Genomic DNA, 16415 nt, shown 5'->3' on the forward strand with positions numbered 1-16415 from the left:
CTGGCGCCCCAGAGGGACATCTGGGGAGTGGGGGAGGCACCAGGCCCCAGGGCCATCCCCCAAGGCAGACCCTTTCCCCAGCCCCTCTGCCCCTCGCTGACCCTGCGGGCCTCTGCTTCACAGGCCCAGGGCGGCTGTCCAGGCCCGACCTCCTCCCAGCCCGCCCTCCGCAGTGCTGTGCTGCCTCGCTGCCCGCTTCCCGGGGCGCGCAGGCTTCATACCAGCGGGTCCCGGGTGCAGGGACCCATGCCCTATGACCTCTAGACTCCCAGAGGTCACTCCCTGGAAGACACCCCAGCCCTCCGCCCCGCCCCGCGCCCTGACCCCCCGCCCTCTGATTCCTCCCAGGTGGCTGGAAGCTGTGGTCCCTGTGGGGCGAGTGCACGCGGGACTGCGGGGGAGGCCTGCAGACGCGGACCCGCACCTGCCTGCCGGCCCCCGGCGCCGAGGGCGGCGGCTGCGAGGGGGTGCTGGAGGAGGGCCGCCTGTGCAACCGCAAGGCCTGCGGCCGTGAGTGCGCGGACGACGCGCGGGCGCTTGGGCCTGGGGGGCCAGGTGTAGGACCCGGGTCGGCGAGGCCAGAGAGGGAGGGAGCGGCCCAGGGCGGGGCCGGGGGAGGCGCAGGAAGAACCCGGGGCCGGGTGGGACCGGGGAGGCGGGAAAGGAAACCTTCAGAGCAACGTCGGGTAGTGGAGCGAGGGGGTCCGGGGCGAGGCCAGGGGAGGGGAGGGAGGAGCCCGGGGCGGAGCCTGGGGTGGGCGGGGCCGGGTGTCAGGAGAGGGGGAGGGGACTTGGGCGGGGCCACGAGAGGGGGGAGCCCGGGGCGGGGCCCGAGGGCGGCGGGGCGGGGGGGGGGGGGAGGGGGGGGGGGGGGGGGGGGGGGGCGCGGGCTTGGGGGGGGGGGGGTGGGGGGGGGGGCGGGGCCGAGGCCTGTCCAGGTGCCCCTAGGACCTTCAGAGAAGACTCAGAAGCAGGGCTGGGACCCCAGCCCCGCCCCGCCCCGCCCCACCAGGAGGTGGAACTGGGTGGAGGACCTGCTGGCCCCAGCCTGACCCTAACTCCAGGCTGTGTTTCTCTAATAAGCCTTCAACGTCCTGATGCATATCTTCCCGCTCCCCTCATGTTAAATCAGCCCGTAATGAGCCTGTCCTTCCGTGGTTTGTCCCGTGAGGGGCCTTTCCTGGGAGAGGAGCTCTTCTCAAGAAGCTGGGGCGGAATCGGGGGCGTCAGGAGGCCGGGCCTGGGAGGCAGGAGCGCTGGCGGGAGGCTGAGCGGGAGAGGGCGGCAGCCACTCAGACGTGGTCCTCTGGAGGAAGAGAGGGAAGGGGCTTAGGGCAGGGGAGACCCATAGGAGGAGTCTCCTGGGGACCTCACGGGCTGGTGTCAGGCCAGGGTGTCCCAGTCCCAGGTTCCCAACCGTCCAGGGGGACCAAATAACCCGGATGTGGAAAGCCTGACCCCACTCTGGCCCGGGACAGAGGGACACAGGGCCCAGAGCGCCCCTCCTGAATTCCCAAGGCGGTGCTGCAGGCGGTGGCCGGGACACTGACCTGAGCCCGTCCTGCAGCGGCCGGGCGTGCCAGCTCCCGAAGCCAGTCCCTGCGGTCCACTGACGCCCGGCGGCGCGAGGAGCTGGGGGATGAGCTACAGCGTTTCGGCTTCCCGTCCCCGCAGACAGGTGAGCCGCGGGCTGGGCGGGCCTGATGCGCCTGCAGTCGGACTGAAACCCTACAAAGTGGGGAAGGTTGGTTTCAGGGCGTGGGGTCTTTGGGCAAGAACTGCATGGTATTAGTTGCCGCTACATCTAGGTAACAACCTTGATGACTTACCTTCCAACTCCCTCTTAAGTGTCCGGCGCTTGTCTCCAAGCAGACTGGCTTTAGGGGATGGGTGCCAGGCAAGGGAGCCTGTTTGGGGCTAGACCCGGGGACCCAGAGGTGGCACAAGGACACCCACAGGGACTGTGAGCCTTGTAGGGGAGACGGCAAGTCCTGAAGGTCAGCCCGGGTCGGAACTAAGCCTCGCTGGCCGCCTGCTGCCCAGCGCGAAGGGGGTTGGGGGAGGTGGGGGCGTTCCTCCTCGGAGTCTGACCGCAGCCTCAGCACGGAGGCAGTGGCAAGCCTTCGATGCTGTCGGTCTGGGCCCGCAGGTGACCCCGCGGCCGAGGAGTGGTCCCCGTGGAGCGTGTGCTCCAGCACCTGCGGCGAAGGCTGGCAGACCCGCACGCGCTTCTGCGTGTCCTCCTCCTACAGCACGCAGTGCAGCGGGCCTCTGCGCGAGCAGCGGCTGTGCAACAATTCCGCGGTGTGTCCAGGTACTTCTGGGAGGGGGCGGGCCTGGGGGCGGGGCGGGCGGGCCAGGGGCCTGGGCAGCTGCGTCCCACCCCGAGGTGGCTGAGCCCAGCCGTGCCCTCCATTCCCTTCGCAGTGCACGGCGCCTGGGATGAGTGGTCGCCTTGGAGCCTCTGCTCCAGCACCTGTGGCCGTGGCTTCCGAGACCGCACGCGCACCTGCAGGCCCCCCCAGTTTGGAGGCAACCCCTGTGAGGGCCCTGAGAAGCAAACTAAGTTTTGCAACATTGCCCTGTGTCCTGGTAGGTGAGAGGGAGGGAGCTGGGCTGGGCGATGGGCAGCCCCGGGAGTCCAGGGGGGCGTGCTGGGGTGCTCAAAGGTCGGAGAGCCTAGGGCATTCTTACTTGTATGTCATGGGTGTTGGGACGGCATGGCCCCCCCCAGGTGGTCACACCCGTGTCCCAGGCTTGGTGGTGGTGCAGTGGGCCTCAGAGGTATTCACACCTAGGACCCAGGATGCATGGTGGACGGGCAGGCCCCTAGAGGGGCTCACGCTTGTGACCCAGGCTCCTGTCCCACCTTCACAGGCTTGGGCGGTGAGACCCCCCCAGGCGTGCAGTTGTCCCCTGTGGCCCAGGCGTGGTGGGGTGAGGGGGTCCCCGGAGGCATTCGCACCCGTGCCCCAGGCTGGGTGTTCACGCTGGCTTCCTGTCCCGTGTCTCCCCCGGGCCGGGCAGTGGATGGAAACTGGAACGAGTGGTCGAGCTGGAGCGCGTGCTCCGCCAGCTGCTCCCAGGGCCGGCAGCAGCGCACACGGGAGTGCAACGGGCCGTCCTACGGGGGCGCTGAGTGCCAGGGCCACTGGGTGGAGACTCGGGACTGCTTTCTCCAGCAGTGCCCAGGTCAGGACCATGCCCTGGGTCCCATGGGGGGTACCTGGCGGGCATCTGGGGGGATCCGTGGGACAACGGGGGTGGTTGTGGGGCCTGTGCTTGCGGCGGGGGGTGGGGGGGTCCTGGTTTCTTTTTTCCCTTGTGGCTTCCTGCTGCTACATCCCTGGGTCCCTGTGTCTCTGTGAGCCCTGGCCCCCGGAACTGTGCCTTCCTTGTCCCCATCTGTGTGCCCCGTGCCTGGCTGTGCCCTGCAGTGGATGGCAAGTGGCAGACCTGGGCGTCATGGGGCGGCTGCAGTGTGACGTGCGGGGGCGGCACCCAGCGACGAGAACGAGTCTGCTCTGGTCCGTTCTTCGGGGGAGCTGCCTGCCAGGGCCCTCAGGACGAGCAGCGGCCGTGCGGCGCCCAGCGGTGTCCCGGTGAGTGTCCTGCTTCCCACCCCCCGCTGGGCTCTGGGGAGGGGAGCCACCCCCCCCCCCCCAGCAGCTGGGCGGGGCTTGGGGCTTAGCTCGCTGGGAACAGCTCTGCCTGGAGAGAGTGGGTGTTCTGGAAGGGTCTTGGTTCCCCCGTCTGCTGCCAGCCCCCGGCCCCCCTTCCCACACCCCGCCCCACGTACTGCCTCTGGCCTCTTGGCAGAGCCCCATGAGATCTGTGACGAGGACAACTTCGGCACGGTGGTCTGGAAGGAGACTCCAGCAGGAGAGGTGGCTGCAGTCCGGTGTCCCCGCAATGCCACAGGTGAGGGCTGGGGGGACAGGCCATGCGGGGCTCCCGTCCCACCTCACGGACAGGCACCGACACGCCCTCCGGGCCTGCCCCAAAGAGCCGTCAGCTCGTGCCCACTGAAGCCAGGGCAGCACGGCTGGGCCCGCTGCGACCCGCCCCAGTGCTCTAAACGCTCCCCAAGAGCCAGTAGCCCCACAAAGCCCATCACAAGGGATGGACCCTTATTGCTATGTGACGTTAGGACGTGACTTGACCTCTCTGAGCCTCCATTTTCTCGCTGTAAAAGGGGCTCTCCAGATAGTGCTGTCCTAAGGAGAGGGTGGGGCGGTACACGCAGCGCGGGGACTGTGGTGGGGGCGCAGGGGCAGGTGGGCTTGCGTATCCCTGAGCCCCGCCCCATCTGGGTTACGTGTTCCCGGGAGCACATGGCAAACAGAGAAGCAAGATTAAGGAAACGCAGGTCACACGATGGTGTGACCTCTGGACTTTGGTCTGCAAGTGTGACCACATCCCCCCTTACTGTGATCCTGCGCCTCACTCTGGAACAGGCGTCCGTTCCCCCACTTCGTGCGGCTCGTGGCCCGTGTCAGGTGGCTGTTCTCTGCGGCCAGCACCATGGTGTGCACGCACAGCCATGCCCGGCCCTGGCCATGCCCCGGAAGTGCGTTCCCTGGCCCCGGGGGCCCCTGAGGTGTCCACGGGATGCCCAAGCCAGCTGAGGCCCCTGCTGTGCTGTGGGTGGCGCTGGGCAGGACCCCGGCTTTTCCGCTCTTCCCGGGGGCTCTGGGCTGAGAGGAGCCGCAGGACAGGCCTCCCGACGAGCCGCGGCCTCCACCTCCATGCAGGCGGCGTGCTGGGTCCTTGCGGGAGCTGCCGCTGTACCTGCTGGAGGAAGAAAACAAGAGAGGCGGCCGTGCGGCCTCAGTGGGAGGCGGCCGGCCCGTCCCTGCTTCTGGGGGCTAGAGGCGCTTGTGCTGGGGAGCGGAGGGTGGGATCTCCCCGCTGCAGGCAGAGATGACCCGCCGTCTCCCCAGGCCTCATCCTGCGACGCTGCGAGCTGGACGAGGAGGGCATCGCCTACTGGGAGCCCCCTACCTACATCCGTTGTGTCTCCATCGACTACCGGAACATCCAGATGATGGTGAGAGCGGGCTCTGGGGTGTCCCGACCTGCCCGGCGCTTCTCTGCCCTTTGATCTCAGACCCGGCCCAACGGCCGACCCCCGCGGCATGGCCTATGGACCTGAGTCAGCTCCGGCCACTGGCTGGGGGCAGCAGGAGGCCCAAGGGTGGGAGTCCTTGGGACCTGCCTTGCTGTATCCGGCGGAACCACGGCATCCACCCTGCTCCGTCTCCCCAGACTCGGGAGCACCTGGCGAAGGCGCAGCGTGGGCTGCCTGGGGAGGGGGTGTCCGAGGTGATCCAGACGCTGGTGGAGATCTCCCAGGACGGGACCAGCTACAGTGGGGACCTTCTCTCCACCATCGACGTCCTGAGGAACATGACGGAGATCTTCCGGAGGGCCTATTACAGTCCGACCCCCGGGGACGCGCAGGTGGGCTCCAGAGGGCAGCCCTGGGGAGGGCGCCTGGGAGGGTGACTAGGGAGTCCCTGACTCCAGCACCCCGCTACGCCCTGACCTGGCCACCTGCTGGGCCCTGACTCCCGTTACTGAGCCCTGATCCCCGGAGCATACGGAGCTAGAATTCTGGTGCCTTTTCCCTGCTCACTGGCACTTCTTCCTCTTCTTTCCAGAACTTTGTGCAGATCATCAGCAACCTGCTGGCAGAAGAGAACCGGGACAAGTGGGAGGAGGCCCAGCTGGTACGGACAGCAGTCTGGGGCCCCCTGGCCAGAGCAGCAGGGTGGGCACAGACATGTCTGCTTCCTTGCTGGGGCCCAGGCTAACCCAGGTGGGGTCCTGGGTTCAAGTCCCAGCAGGACCTCTGAGCTGGTCTGACTTTGATTTTCCGTCTCCCCATCCACCAGAGGACGGTAGCTCACCTGGTGGGCAGGTGCAGGAAAAGGTGTGGGCCACGTGGTACGTGTTGGGGTCACTGGGACATGGTCAGCCTCCCTTCCTCCTGGACTGACCTAGAGCCTGCCACCATTCCTGGCCCCAGGACAATAATTGGTATAGGACTGTGGGTATCCAGAGACCCTGGCCTTGTCCCCAGGCTGACCCCTGCCCACGAGCACAGCAGTCTCTCTGGGCTCAAGGTTCTGTTGTGCACAATGGCAGCGGATACTCAGAGGTCCAACCCTGCTTCCCGAGTTGGGGCCAGAGCTTCTCGGTGCTAGGGAATGGGCGACAGGACCCTGGATAGTGGGTGACAGGTGCAGGAGCAGAGGAGCCGGAGGGTGCGTCCCAGGCTAGGTGTGGGCTTCGATGACACCCTTGTTTCCCTCCGTGGTCCCCATGGGTTCTGAGGCTCCCTGCCCCCCCCACCCGGTCTCAGATGGGTCCCAACGCCAAGGAGCTCTTCCGGCTGGTGGAGGACTTCGTAGGCGTCATCGGCTTCCGCATGAAGGACCTGCGGGACGCGTACCAGGTCACAGACAACCTGGGTGAGCCCCTGCCCACTCCGCTGACCCCCTCCCCAGTCCTCTCCGCAGCCCTGGGCCACCTTCCACGTCGGTGTCCTTGTCCATGGGAGCAGGCGGCGGCCAGACGCCCTGCATGGGCCCTCCCTGTGCCTTCACATGGACACAGCCCCCAGCTCCATATGGACTGTGGCCAGATGGGATCCCAGAGGGCGACCACAGGGCGTCTCAGCCCGGGACACAGCAGGAGCCCCGGCCAGGGCCAGCCCTCGCTTGCACCCCAGGGCCCTCTCTGCACTGGGACTGCCCGGAGGGTCCACGGCGGGACCGTGCAGCCAGCCCGTCCGTGCCCTCTGCCCCCAAGTGTCTCATCAGAGGGTCTCTGGCTCCTCCCAGTGCAGGTGCACTGACCCAGTGGCCCAGTCTCTAAGATGGGACAGCCACCAGCGATCGCCTCGGGGGGCTGCAGAGAGCCCCAGAGCACCCCAACTACCCTGTCAGACACCTGCGTCTCACGGATCCCGTGGTGTCACCTGTGTGCCCCACGGACTCACACCCCAGACCCACACCCACATTCACACACTCGCACACCCTGCACACTCCCACACACACTGACGCCCTCACACTCACACACCTTACACACCACACCCACACTCGCACACTCCCCTCCCACACTCACACGCCCACACACTCACACACCCACATTCACACACACACTGACACCCACACCTCACGCTCATACCCCCCCCACACATTCACTTCACACCCCACACACCCACAAACCCACACCCCACGGGCCTGCACACGCACACACCCTTGCCCTACTGGTACCTATATACCCCCACTTCACACACCCCACCCAACCCCATACCCACACGCCCCATATCCCGCAGCAGTGGCCCACATACCCCATATCCTGAATTCAGGGCCCTCAGCGAGAAGGGCCCCATCTCTGTGCTCAGGTCCTCCTAGATGGAAGGTGCCCTGGTCCCCAGAATGGACCACGCAGGGACGGGGAGGGCATAGCCAGGGAGCCAGGTGGGAGGGGCTGAGGGAGTGCGGGCGGGGGGCCCCATGGGAGCACAGGCGGGGGTGGAGGTGCAAACTGGCTGCCTGTGCTGGGTTTCTGTTGGGGTCGAGGCCGCAGAGGTGGGCGAAGGCCAGGCGGGCTGGAGCCGCGGGCGGAGGCTGTGGGCTCCGGAGCCCAGTCCTTCCCCCACACCTAGTGAGGGCAGGCCGTGGGGCGCTGGGAGAAGGGGGCATGGCGTCCGCCTGACATTGGCAGGCTGGGGTGGGGGGGACTTGGAGACACTGGGACCCCCCACCCCAGTCCCATGCTCCCAATCCCGTGTGTGCCACCTTGCCCCCACCTTGCCTCCAGGGACACCCTGGGGGGGTGGGGTCTGTTCCTTTGTGTGGAGCAGGTGGGGAGGGGGCTGGGCTCCAGCATCCCAGGGAGGAAAAGGGGTCACTAAGGTGACAGTACTCCGGGGGACCCCTCTATGGCCACAGACCTGACTGCAGAAGCTGCCTTTGACCCCTGTGGGGCCATGGGGGCTGAGTCAAAGCCTGGGTCCTCACCGTGGGAGGGCGCTCCTGCTGGGGCCGGGGGGTGGGCGTCCTTCGAAGGCTTGGGAGAGGCTGGAAGGTTACCCAGGTTGGGGCCCCTTCTGAGCTGCGAGCTCCCCAGGGCCAAGGCTCCTGGTTGCACAGCTGCGCTGTCTTCGTCTGTCTCTGTCCCTGTTGTCTCTGGGTCCGTCTACTCCAGTCCTCAGCATCCATAAACTCCCGGCCAGCGGGGCCGCAGACATCAGCTTCCCCATGAAGGGCTGGAGGGCCACGGGCGACTGGGCCAAGGTGCCGGAGGACAGGGTCACAGTGTCCAGGAGCGTCTTCTCTACGGGGTTGGCAGGTGAGGAGCCCCAAGCTGCGGGAGGGGCCCTCAGGGGAGACTCGGGCCCTGCGTCCGAGGGCGCACCCCCCAGAAGCTTCCTTCTGGAGTCTGGCCTGCTGCCTCAAGGGCCAAGGGCAGCCTTCACTTCTTCTCCGTGATCCTGAGGTCACCCCTTCCTCTAGGAAGCCCTCCCTGCTCTTCCTGCCTTTGAAAGATCCTAGGCGACCTTTGCTGAATGCTCCCGTGGACCACAGGGAGGGGAGGGCCTCGCCTGCCCCCCCAAGCCCTCGGGGTCACTTCAGGGGACCCAGACCGCCACCCCAGCTCTCCAGCCACAGTGCTTTGTGTGTGATGGGGGTGGACACGACCAAGGAGCCTGCGCCTCCTCCCGGGGACTTGCCCTTCCCCGCACTGGAGTGCGCCCCGGCTGTGGCAGGCGGGAGAGGGTGACCGCGGTGCTCCCTTCCAGAGGCTGATGACTCGTCTGTGTTCGTGGTGGGCACCGTGCTCTACAGGAACCTGGGCAGCTTCCTGGCCCTGCAGAGGTGGGAGGCCCAGCGGGCCTGGAAGGGACGTGGCATGGGGGGGCGTGGGCCAGCGGGAGGCACTCAGGGGAGGGACAGGGAGGGGAAGCCTGGCCCTTGCGCCCCCGCCCCCCGCCTCCCCCGACGCCTGCTGGCTCTGCCCCAGGAACACGACCGTGCTGAACTCCAAGGTCATCTCCGTGACAGTGAAGCCCCCGCCACGCTCCCTGCTCACACCCTTGGAGATAGAGTTCGCCCACCTGTACAACGTGAGTGCCATGCGCAGGGCCACGCAACTCCCCCACCTGCTCCATGGAGGGCCTGTGGCCTTCGTGGGTCTCCCTTGAGCCTGCTGCTCGCTTTCCTGCACGATGGAGGTGGAAACAGGCCCAAGAGGTGTGGTGATCTGCTCAAGCTACAGAGCGGGGGACGCCAGAGGCAAAACTCAGCCCACTTCTATAGCCACTGCCCGGTCTCCTGCCTTGGTTTCCTGGGGAAGAGCCGCCCCTTCTGAGAAACGAGTCTGTCCCGGGCCTCACAGTCCCACTGTGCCCTGCTCCTTGGGGCTCTCTGTCAGGCCTCAGAGGACCCAGGGCCAACGTACCCTTTGGACCTGCTGAAAGCCAGGAAGCCAAGAGTGTGAGCAGATCCATTACCCACCCAGGACCGAGCAGTGCCACATCTCGAACCCAAGGCCAGGGTCATGTCGAGAACTGGCCCTGATCTGTCCCACTGTGTGGCCTCTGGCGAGTGGCTCAGCTTCTCTGTGCCTGGGCTCTCCCCTCATAGATGGGAGCCACAAGCTTGGTGGAGACCTAAGTCGTTCCCACCAGCCCTTGGGGTGCACCACGGCTCAGGGGTGACCAGGACCCCTGCTGCTCTCGCTCCACAGGCCTGCAGGACAGGGTCTGCTGAGGCCCCGCCTGTGCCCACCCCACAGGGCCCCGTGGGAGGGGGCAGTCTCGCCAGCACACTGGACTGGCTGCCTGGGCTCCTGACATGGGCTTCAGCCATCACTGCCCAGCCCCACTTGGGATGGGGCCGAGAGTGGCTTGAGAGCAGGGCCAGTGCCTTCCCCACTCTGGGCCTCAGTTTCCTCCTCCTCGTGCTCCTTCTCTGGGGGCGACAGCAGAGTCAGAATGTTCACCTAGCAGGCCTGTGAGTGGCCCTGGCGGTCACCCTAGGGCGGGCCCCGGGCAGGGGGGCGCATGACCCTGACTCCTCCTCTCTCTCCCCCAGGGCACCACCAACCAGACCTGCATCCTGTGGGACGAGTCGGACGTGTAAGTTCACGTGGACTTTGTGGCCTCAGGGCCTCTAGGGTGGGCTCAGGGGTGGCTGGCCCACGGGGAGGGGTATAGTTTCAGGGTCGAGGCCATGACCTCCCACCTGTCCCTGCCCACGTCTGGCTCTGAGGCAGCTTGGACCCCACCCAGCCCGCCCCTGGCCCCTCCCAGGAAAGAGCTGGGCCAAGGCCCCAAAGTGGGAGCAGCCTTCGGAGAAGGAGGGTCAGAATCCTGGGACCAGGCGGGGGAGGTCTGAATCCCGGGGGTGGGGGTGAGGCCTTCAGTGGTGTGGTCAGAGGGCGGGCGTCACTGTCACCACCCGTCCCTCTCAGCGCTGGCGTCGGCAGCGCTGAGGCATCCCTGCAGCTCTTCCCCAGGCCGCCTGGGGGCGTGAGGCGCGCCGCCCAGCCCTCTGAGCCTGGGGGGCATGCTGCGAACCCCCTGTGCTCGGGGTGGGGCAGTCATGGGCATGTGTCCTGGGAGGGCAGGAAGGCTCCCGTGGCAGCTGATTCTCGAGACAAGCCCGCCTGGCAGAGAAGGGCGTGGAGGCAGAAACACAGCTTGAGCACAGACAGGGGATTTGGATGGCACATGTGGCGTGTGAGGTGTGGCCAGGAAGAGCAGGAGGCTGGAGGACAGGCAAGATGGGGCCGGTGTGCGGGGGCTGTTGTGTCAGGAGCTAGGGACGTTATTGGGATGGGATCAGCATCTACCCATCCACCGCCCCCTCCACCCCCATTCATCCACCCGTCCATGCACACCTCCGTCCGTCCGTCCGTCCGTCCGCCATCCTCCAGTGATTACCAGCCACAGAGAAGGCAGTTCTCTATCAGGTTTTGTCCTCAGCCTTGTCCTATCCACGCTGAGGAGGGCAGTAAAGCAGGAATATGTAGATTCCTATGAAAGCGTCAGCTCGTGCCCCATGGCAAGAAGTGGAGCCAGATGGCTCTGGTGACAGGGGACACTTGTGGCACGTGGGGTCAAGTGCCTTTTAAAGCAGGTTCATGGAAGCCTCTCTGAGGGGACGGTGTTTGAGCAGAGGCCTGACCTAGCACCGTGCACTGGAGACAACACTACAGCAAAAGGGACAGGCAGCCCCAGGCTCTATTCGGAGGCCACGCGGAGCCATCGGGCACATCCCACTGGCCTTTACCGGCTCTGGGCCTGGGGCGGCGGCTTGGTTGGGGGAGGGCTGGCCGGCCTGCTGCCCTGGCAAGTGGCCCTCTGGCTTTGGTTGCTGTCCTGCTTTTCTCTGGGTTTTACAAGCAGCAGAACCTCTTGGTATAAAATGGGGTGTCTGAAAAGAGTGATGGTGGCAAGACAAGGAAGCAGGCCCTCATGCTTGCGGCGTCCTGGCCAGCCCCTCTGAGTCCCCATTCCCAGGCAGCCGGGCTGAGCTGTGGCTTCTGGTCTGTCCATCTGGCCCTTCCCCGACTCCCCAGGGGCTGTCCGAAGGCTGCCCGCAGCCCTGGGCCACACGGGTCACCCCTCCTGGAGGGCCTTCCTCTTTCTCCTGACGGCTCCACCCTCATTTCTGAGAGTCTCCTCGCGGGCCAGTCCTGGGACCGTGTGAAGCTCTTGGAAGCAAACTGCTCTCCAGAGAGGTGGGCTTCACCTGCTTTGCCTCCCTGTGCAGCAGCTGCGAGAGCTCCGGCCGGGCCAGCACGTCCCGCTCACGTCCTGAGGGCCTTCCTGTGGCCCAGGAGGACCTCGAGGCCGACCCTGCCCTCCAGGAGCCTCAGCTGCCCACCCTGTAGCCAGGTTCCCACTTCTCACCTCTGGCCATGAACTCTTTCAAGGGCCGGGGGGCCTGCCTACCATCCCAGCATGCCCCACCCACCCACGGTCCCCTCTGGAGGCATGGAATGGCTAAAGTTTCTGTACCTGGGGGCCCAGCAACTGCGCCGTGTTTGCAACGTGCCCCAGGTAGCATTTGCATGCGAGCTCCCTGTTTGGTCCTGGGCAGGGTCCTGGGTAGGGCCCCAGGAGCCTGACTGCACTGTTGCTGCCACCTCGGAGAAAGCCGGGCCATCTATGAGCCTGTGACTCAGTGGAACTCTCCGGAGTGGGGATGGAGGAATCCAATCCATGGCTGGGTAGCCCGGGGCCCACGGGGGACGGTCTGAGACTGGGGTGCTGTGGTAGAGGGACCTGGCTGTGTCCTCAAGACCCACCCCTATTCTGTGCTGGATACCTCCCTTCCATGGCCAGGGTGGGGGGCTGCTCCTCACCCCATGAAAGGGCTCAGAGGAGCCCAGGGCTTCCTAGATGATCAGACAGAAGGTTCAAGTACAGGGCCCCAAGTCTGCTTCCACCTGTGACCCAGGAGCTGAGTCTGTGCTGGTGTAGACCCGTGGGGGGTGGGGGCTGAGAAAGAGGGTCACATGTGTGCGGGATTGTGGGTGGGGGTTTGCCGGAGAGGGAGGCAGTGACCACCTGAAGAGAAATAGTGATTTTCCATCCTTGACTGTGATCCCTGAGCCCAGTCCTAATCGCAGATGGAGTGTCTTGACCCCAGTCACCTGCTGAGCCCTGAGCCCTGGTCACCTGCTGACCCCTTTCCCCAGTTACACTCTGAGCCCTGACCTTTATCAAATACTCAGCCCTGACCCTGGTCCCACTCTGAGCCCTGAAACTGGCCACACTCTGAGCCCTGACCCTGGTCACACTCTGAGCCCTGACCTTGGCCACACACTTAGCCCCGACCCCGGTCACACACTGAGCCCTGATCCTGGTCACTCTGAGCCCTGAGCCCTGGTCATACTCTGAGCCCTGATCCTGGTCCCACTCTGAGCCCTGACCCTGGTCACACACTTAGCCCCGACCCCGGTCACATGCTGAACCCTGATCCTGGTCCCTCTCTGAGCCCTAATCCTGGTCACACACTGAGCCCTGACCCTGGCCCCATGCTGAACTCTGATCCTGGTCACACTCTGAATGCTGACCCTGTCACACATTGAGCCCTGACCCCGGTCACACTCTGAGCCCTGACCCTGGTCACACACTTAGCCCTGACCCCGGTCACATGCTGAACCCTGATCCTGGTCCCTCTCTGAGCCCTAATCCTGGCCACACACTGAGCCCTGACCCTGGCCCCATGCTGAACTCTGATCCTGGTCACACTCTGAGCCCTGATCCTTGTCCTGCTCTGAGCCCTCATCCTGGTCCTGCTCTGAGCCCTGAACCTGGTCACACTCTGAGCCCTGACCCCGGTGACACAGTGAGCCCTGACCCCGGTCACATGCTGAGCCCTGCCCCTGTGTCTTCTCTGGAACCTGTTCAGGATGCTCACAGATGATCACATGAGTGTCACGTGCTTACCGGGCCACCTCCTCTTCTAGACACATGCGACAGTTGGCCATGTGATGTGCTCGTCTTAGAAATACTGAGTCAGAGGCTCCCGCCCACAGCACAGACCCTCCACGGCCTCGCCCCCAGCTACACACACATTTCCACACGAAGCCTCAACACCCACGCTCAGCGGCTCGGTTAACTCTGGTTCCTGACGGCTCCCTGGACCCCCCTCGCCCCAGGCGCCCGCATTATGCGGCCAAATCCCCCTTCCCAGCCGAAGACCCCGACGGCCCGCTCCAAATCCCCGGCTGGTGGCTCGGCGCCCCCCCACCCCGTCCCCAGCACTGCAGCAGCCTGGCCCTGGCAGGGAGGCCCGGGGAGCGGGGGCGTTGGGGAGGGAAAGGGGGGTCTGCGGAGCTCCCAGCTGTGCAGGAGGGCAGGTGGAGGATAGACTGGGCGACAGAGCTGATGAGGGCCCGGAGCCCGTCCTGGGCTCCCGTCTTGTGGTCCCAAGAGGCCAACTCCTGGCATCTCCCTCATGGCAGCCGCTAAGTTAGAACCTTGAAGTCAGAGCTGGTAAGATTCCGGGAGACCATCTGCTCTGCTCAGCTGGGACCCTGTGTGCAGGTGGGGGGCAGGGACTCCCCGCCAGTGAGCCTCCTGGGATGCCCGAGTTTTGGGGGAGGGTGTGCGGGCGACCAGCCCCAGGGGGGCCCCAGGACCCACACCCACATGGGCTGCAGAGCCTCTGACAAGTGCTCCCGGCTTGAGGGTTTCTCCCTCTGGCGAGCTGAGCCAGCGGCGCGGACGCCAGGACGGGCTGCCGGAGGGATGGCGTCCTGCACGCACCTGAAGCCCAGCCCCGATCCAGGCTCTTCAGACATGCCTCCTTGACTACCACGGGCTGCTGTCTGCAGAGCAGCAGGCCTGGGAGGCCGCCTGGCCTGGCCCTGCCACCCAGGGACAGGCGGGACCCAGGCTCGCCCCTCCCCTGGGGCCCCTGCCCCCGTGTGTGTCCCAGTCCCTCTAAGAGCCTTGCCCCTATCCTTGGTTTCCGTGGAGAGGGCGGTGAGGGGCAGGCTGAGGGGAGCGGAAGGGACAGTTGGCAGGGTCCCTAGGTCCCTGTCAGCGGCTGGGAGCCAGCCGGAGTCCTCCCACTAAGGCTGGTTTCTGATGGGGGCAGAGGCGGCAGGCAGGAGGGAGATGGGAGAGGGCGGCCCGTGCCCCCCTCCCACCCCTGCAGCCCTGCAGTCCGCCCCAGCCCCTTCCCCTGTGCCCTTCCCTCCTCTGAGTCTCCCCCTACTTCGTCCTTGGGGGGCGGGGGCTGGCAGGGCCACGCTGGGGACCTGCCCTCTCCTGCAGGTGCTGCTGAGCCCAGGCCTTCCTGTCTCCTTGCAGGGGCGGGAGCGGGAGGGGGCAGATGGGCCAGGAGGTCATGGCACCCCCCGGCTGCTTCCTGGCTGACAGCCCGGTTCCCCCCGGCCACTGCCCTCCACCCCACGGGCCCCTCGCTGCTGCCCCCCTCAGGGACGGGTGGCCTGTTTGCGCCTGGCCCCTGTGCCCAGTCCGGCTGCAGCCTCCAACACCACCTGCTCTGAGAGGCGCGTCCTGCCCGCTTTCCCACACTCACAGTCCTGCCCCTCCTTCCCAGCTCAGACCCCAGGGAGTATTTGCTGCCTCCTGTTCGCCCCTACTCCTGCGGAACAGGGCCCCCCGGGCAGGGCCTGGGTCTCGTCCACTGCCCACGTGTCTCCCCTGCTGGGGACACACAGTTAAGCCCCCAGGAGGTGAACAGAGGCTGCTGGACTGTGCCCTGTTTGAAGGGGGCCCCTCATCCTCAGGGGACTGGGACTCGCCCGTTCCCTCCTTCCCTGCGGCCAGTCTGCCCCGTGGGGTCTGGCAGCATCCCACTGTCGAGGTGCCCTCACGCCACCCACCCAGCGGGATAGCCACCAAGGTGCGCCCACCCCTCGCCACTCACTTGTGGGATGAGGGGGTCCCCCAGGAGGGCAGGGGCCGAGGAAGCTGCCCCCACTGGAATGCCTGCTGGGCCGGGGTGTCCCAAGGGTGGGAGGTCCTGTGTGTGTCCTCCAGCCACACTTGGCGGGTCAGGGGAGCTCCTTGTTCCAGCTCAGGAACCCCGGTTCTGCCACACCCACCACGCACGCCCAGGCCTCAGCTTCTCTGACCGTATGATGGAGGAGACAGACCCATGCTGGGGAGGTGTCGCCAGCCCCCCCGCCCCCCCCCCCCAGGCACCTCACAGGCCACGGCAGAGGACGGGACTGCCAGTGCTGGCCCAGAGCTGGCCACGGCCCTATCTGCCCCCTTCCTGTCCTGAAGCTCTCCCTTGCTTTCCCCTCATTCTGCTGGAACAGCGTGCTGGTCACTCCTGGCCGGGGACAGACCCGGGCGCATGTCTAGAGAGGGAGCTCTGGCCAAGGAAGGGGGTGGTCCGGCCAGGAGCACGGCGTGTTGGTGTGGAGGGCGCATCTCAGGGCAGGGCCCTTCCCTGCACACGAAACTCCTTCTGCTGTGTGTCAGCTGGGACCCGAGGCCCCTGCATCCGTCCCGTAGCCTCTCCACACGCGCAGGTGGGTGGGGATGGGGTCCTCTGAGCAGAGCACCCACAGAGACACAGGGGTCAAGGAGAGGGGCCCCTGAGCTCACGAAACCAGGCCGGCAGAGTGGGACCGGCGCCGGGTGGCACGCGGGTGGCCCTATTCCAGAGGTGCCGGCAGGGGCGGGAGATGGGCTGGCGGGAGTGCGGTGTAGACGAAGTCACCTACGTTGCTTGTTTGCGGCCACAGGGCCGAGTGGCCAGAGGCCTGGGAAGGGGGGCTTGGGACCAGGTGGGGCCGTTGCCATCGGCACCCGCACTCCCCCAGCAGCCCCTCCACAGGCTCTGCCACGTGAGTCTGTGCCCGGCTCTGGCTTGGTGGGGTGGGCCACGTTGCTGCAGGAA

The 16415-nt window shown here is 66.2% G+C and overlaps 1 protein-coding gene across 2 annotated transcripts in view; it reads left to right on the forward strand.

Annotated features, from left to right (window-relative positions):
- The window catches only part of ADGRB1 (adhesion G protein-coupled receptor B1), a 75656-nt gene that overhangs the window by 23807 nt on the left and 35434 nt on the right, over window positions 1-16415 (forward strand). For both annotated transcript variants that reach the window (XM_059395241.1, XM_059395242.1), the window contains exons 3-17: window positions 349-510; window positions 1568-1678; window positions 2150-2314; window positions 2428-2592; window positions 3028-3192; window positions 3438-3602; window positions 3820-3921; window positions 4944-5050; window positions 5269-5463; window positions 5664-5732; window positions 6368-6476; window positions 8221-8364; window positions 8816-8891; window positions 9037-9139; window positions 10110-10153. In XM_059395241.1, coding sequence (XP_059251224.1) covers window positions 349-510; window positions 1568-1678; window positions 2150-2314; window positions 2428-2592; window positions 3028-3192; window positions 3438-3602; window positions 3820-3921; window positions 4944-5050; window positions 5269-5463; window positions 5664-5732; window positions 6368-6476; window positions 8221-8364; window positions 8816-8891; window positions 9037-9139; window positions 10110-10153 — 1882 coding nt within the window. The remainder of the gene's footprint in view (window positions 1-348; window positions 511-1567; window positions 1679-2149; window positions 2315-2427; window positions 2593-3027; window positions 3193-3437; window positions 3603-3819; window positions 3922-4943; window positions 5051-5268; window positions 5464-5663; window positions 5733-6367; window positions 6477-8220; window positions 8365-8815; window positions 8892-9036; window positions 9140-10109; window positions 10154-16415) is intronic.

This window comes from Mustela nigripes, chromosome 3 (genome assembly GCF_022355385.1).
Source record: "Mustela nigripes isolate SB6536 chromosome 3, MUSNIG.SB6536, whole genome shotgun sequence".
NCBI lineage: Eukaryota > Metazoa > Chordata > Mammalia > Carnivora > Mustelidae > Mustela > Mustela nigripes.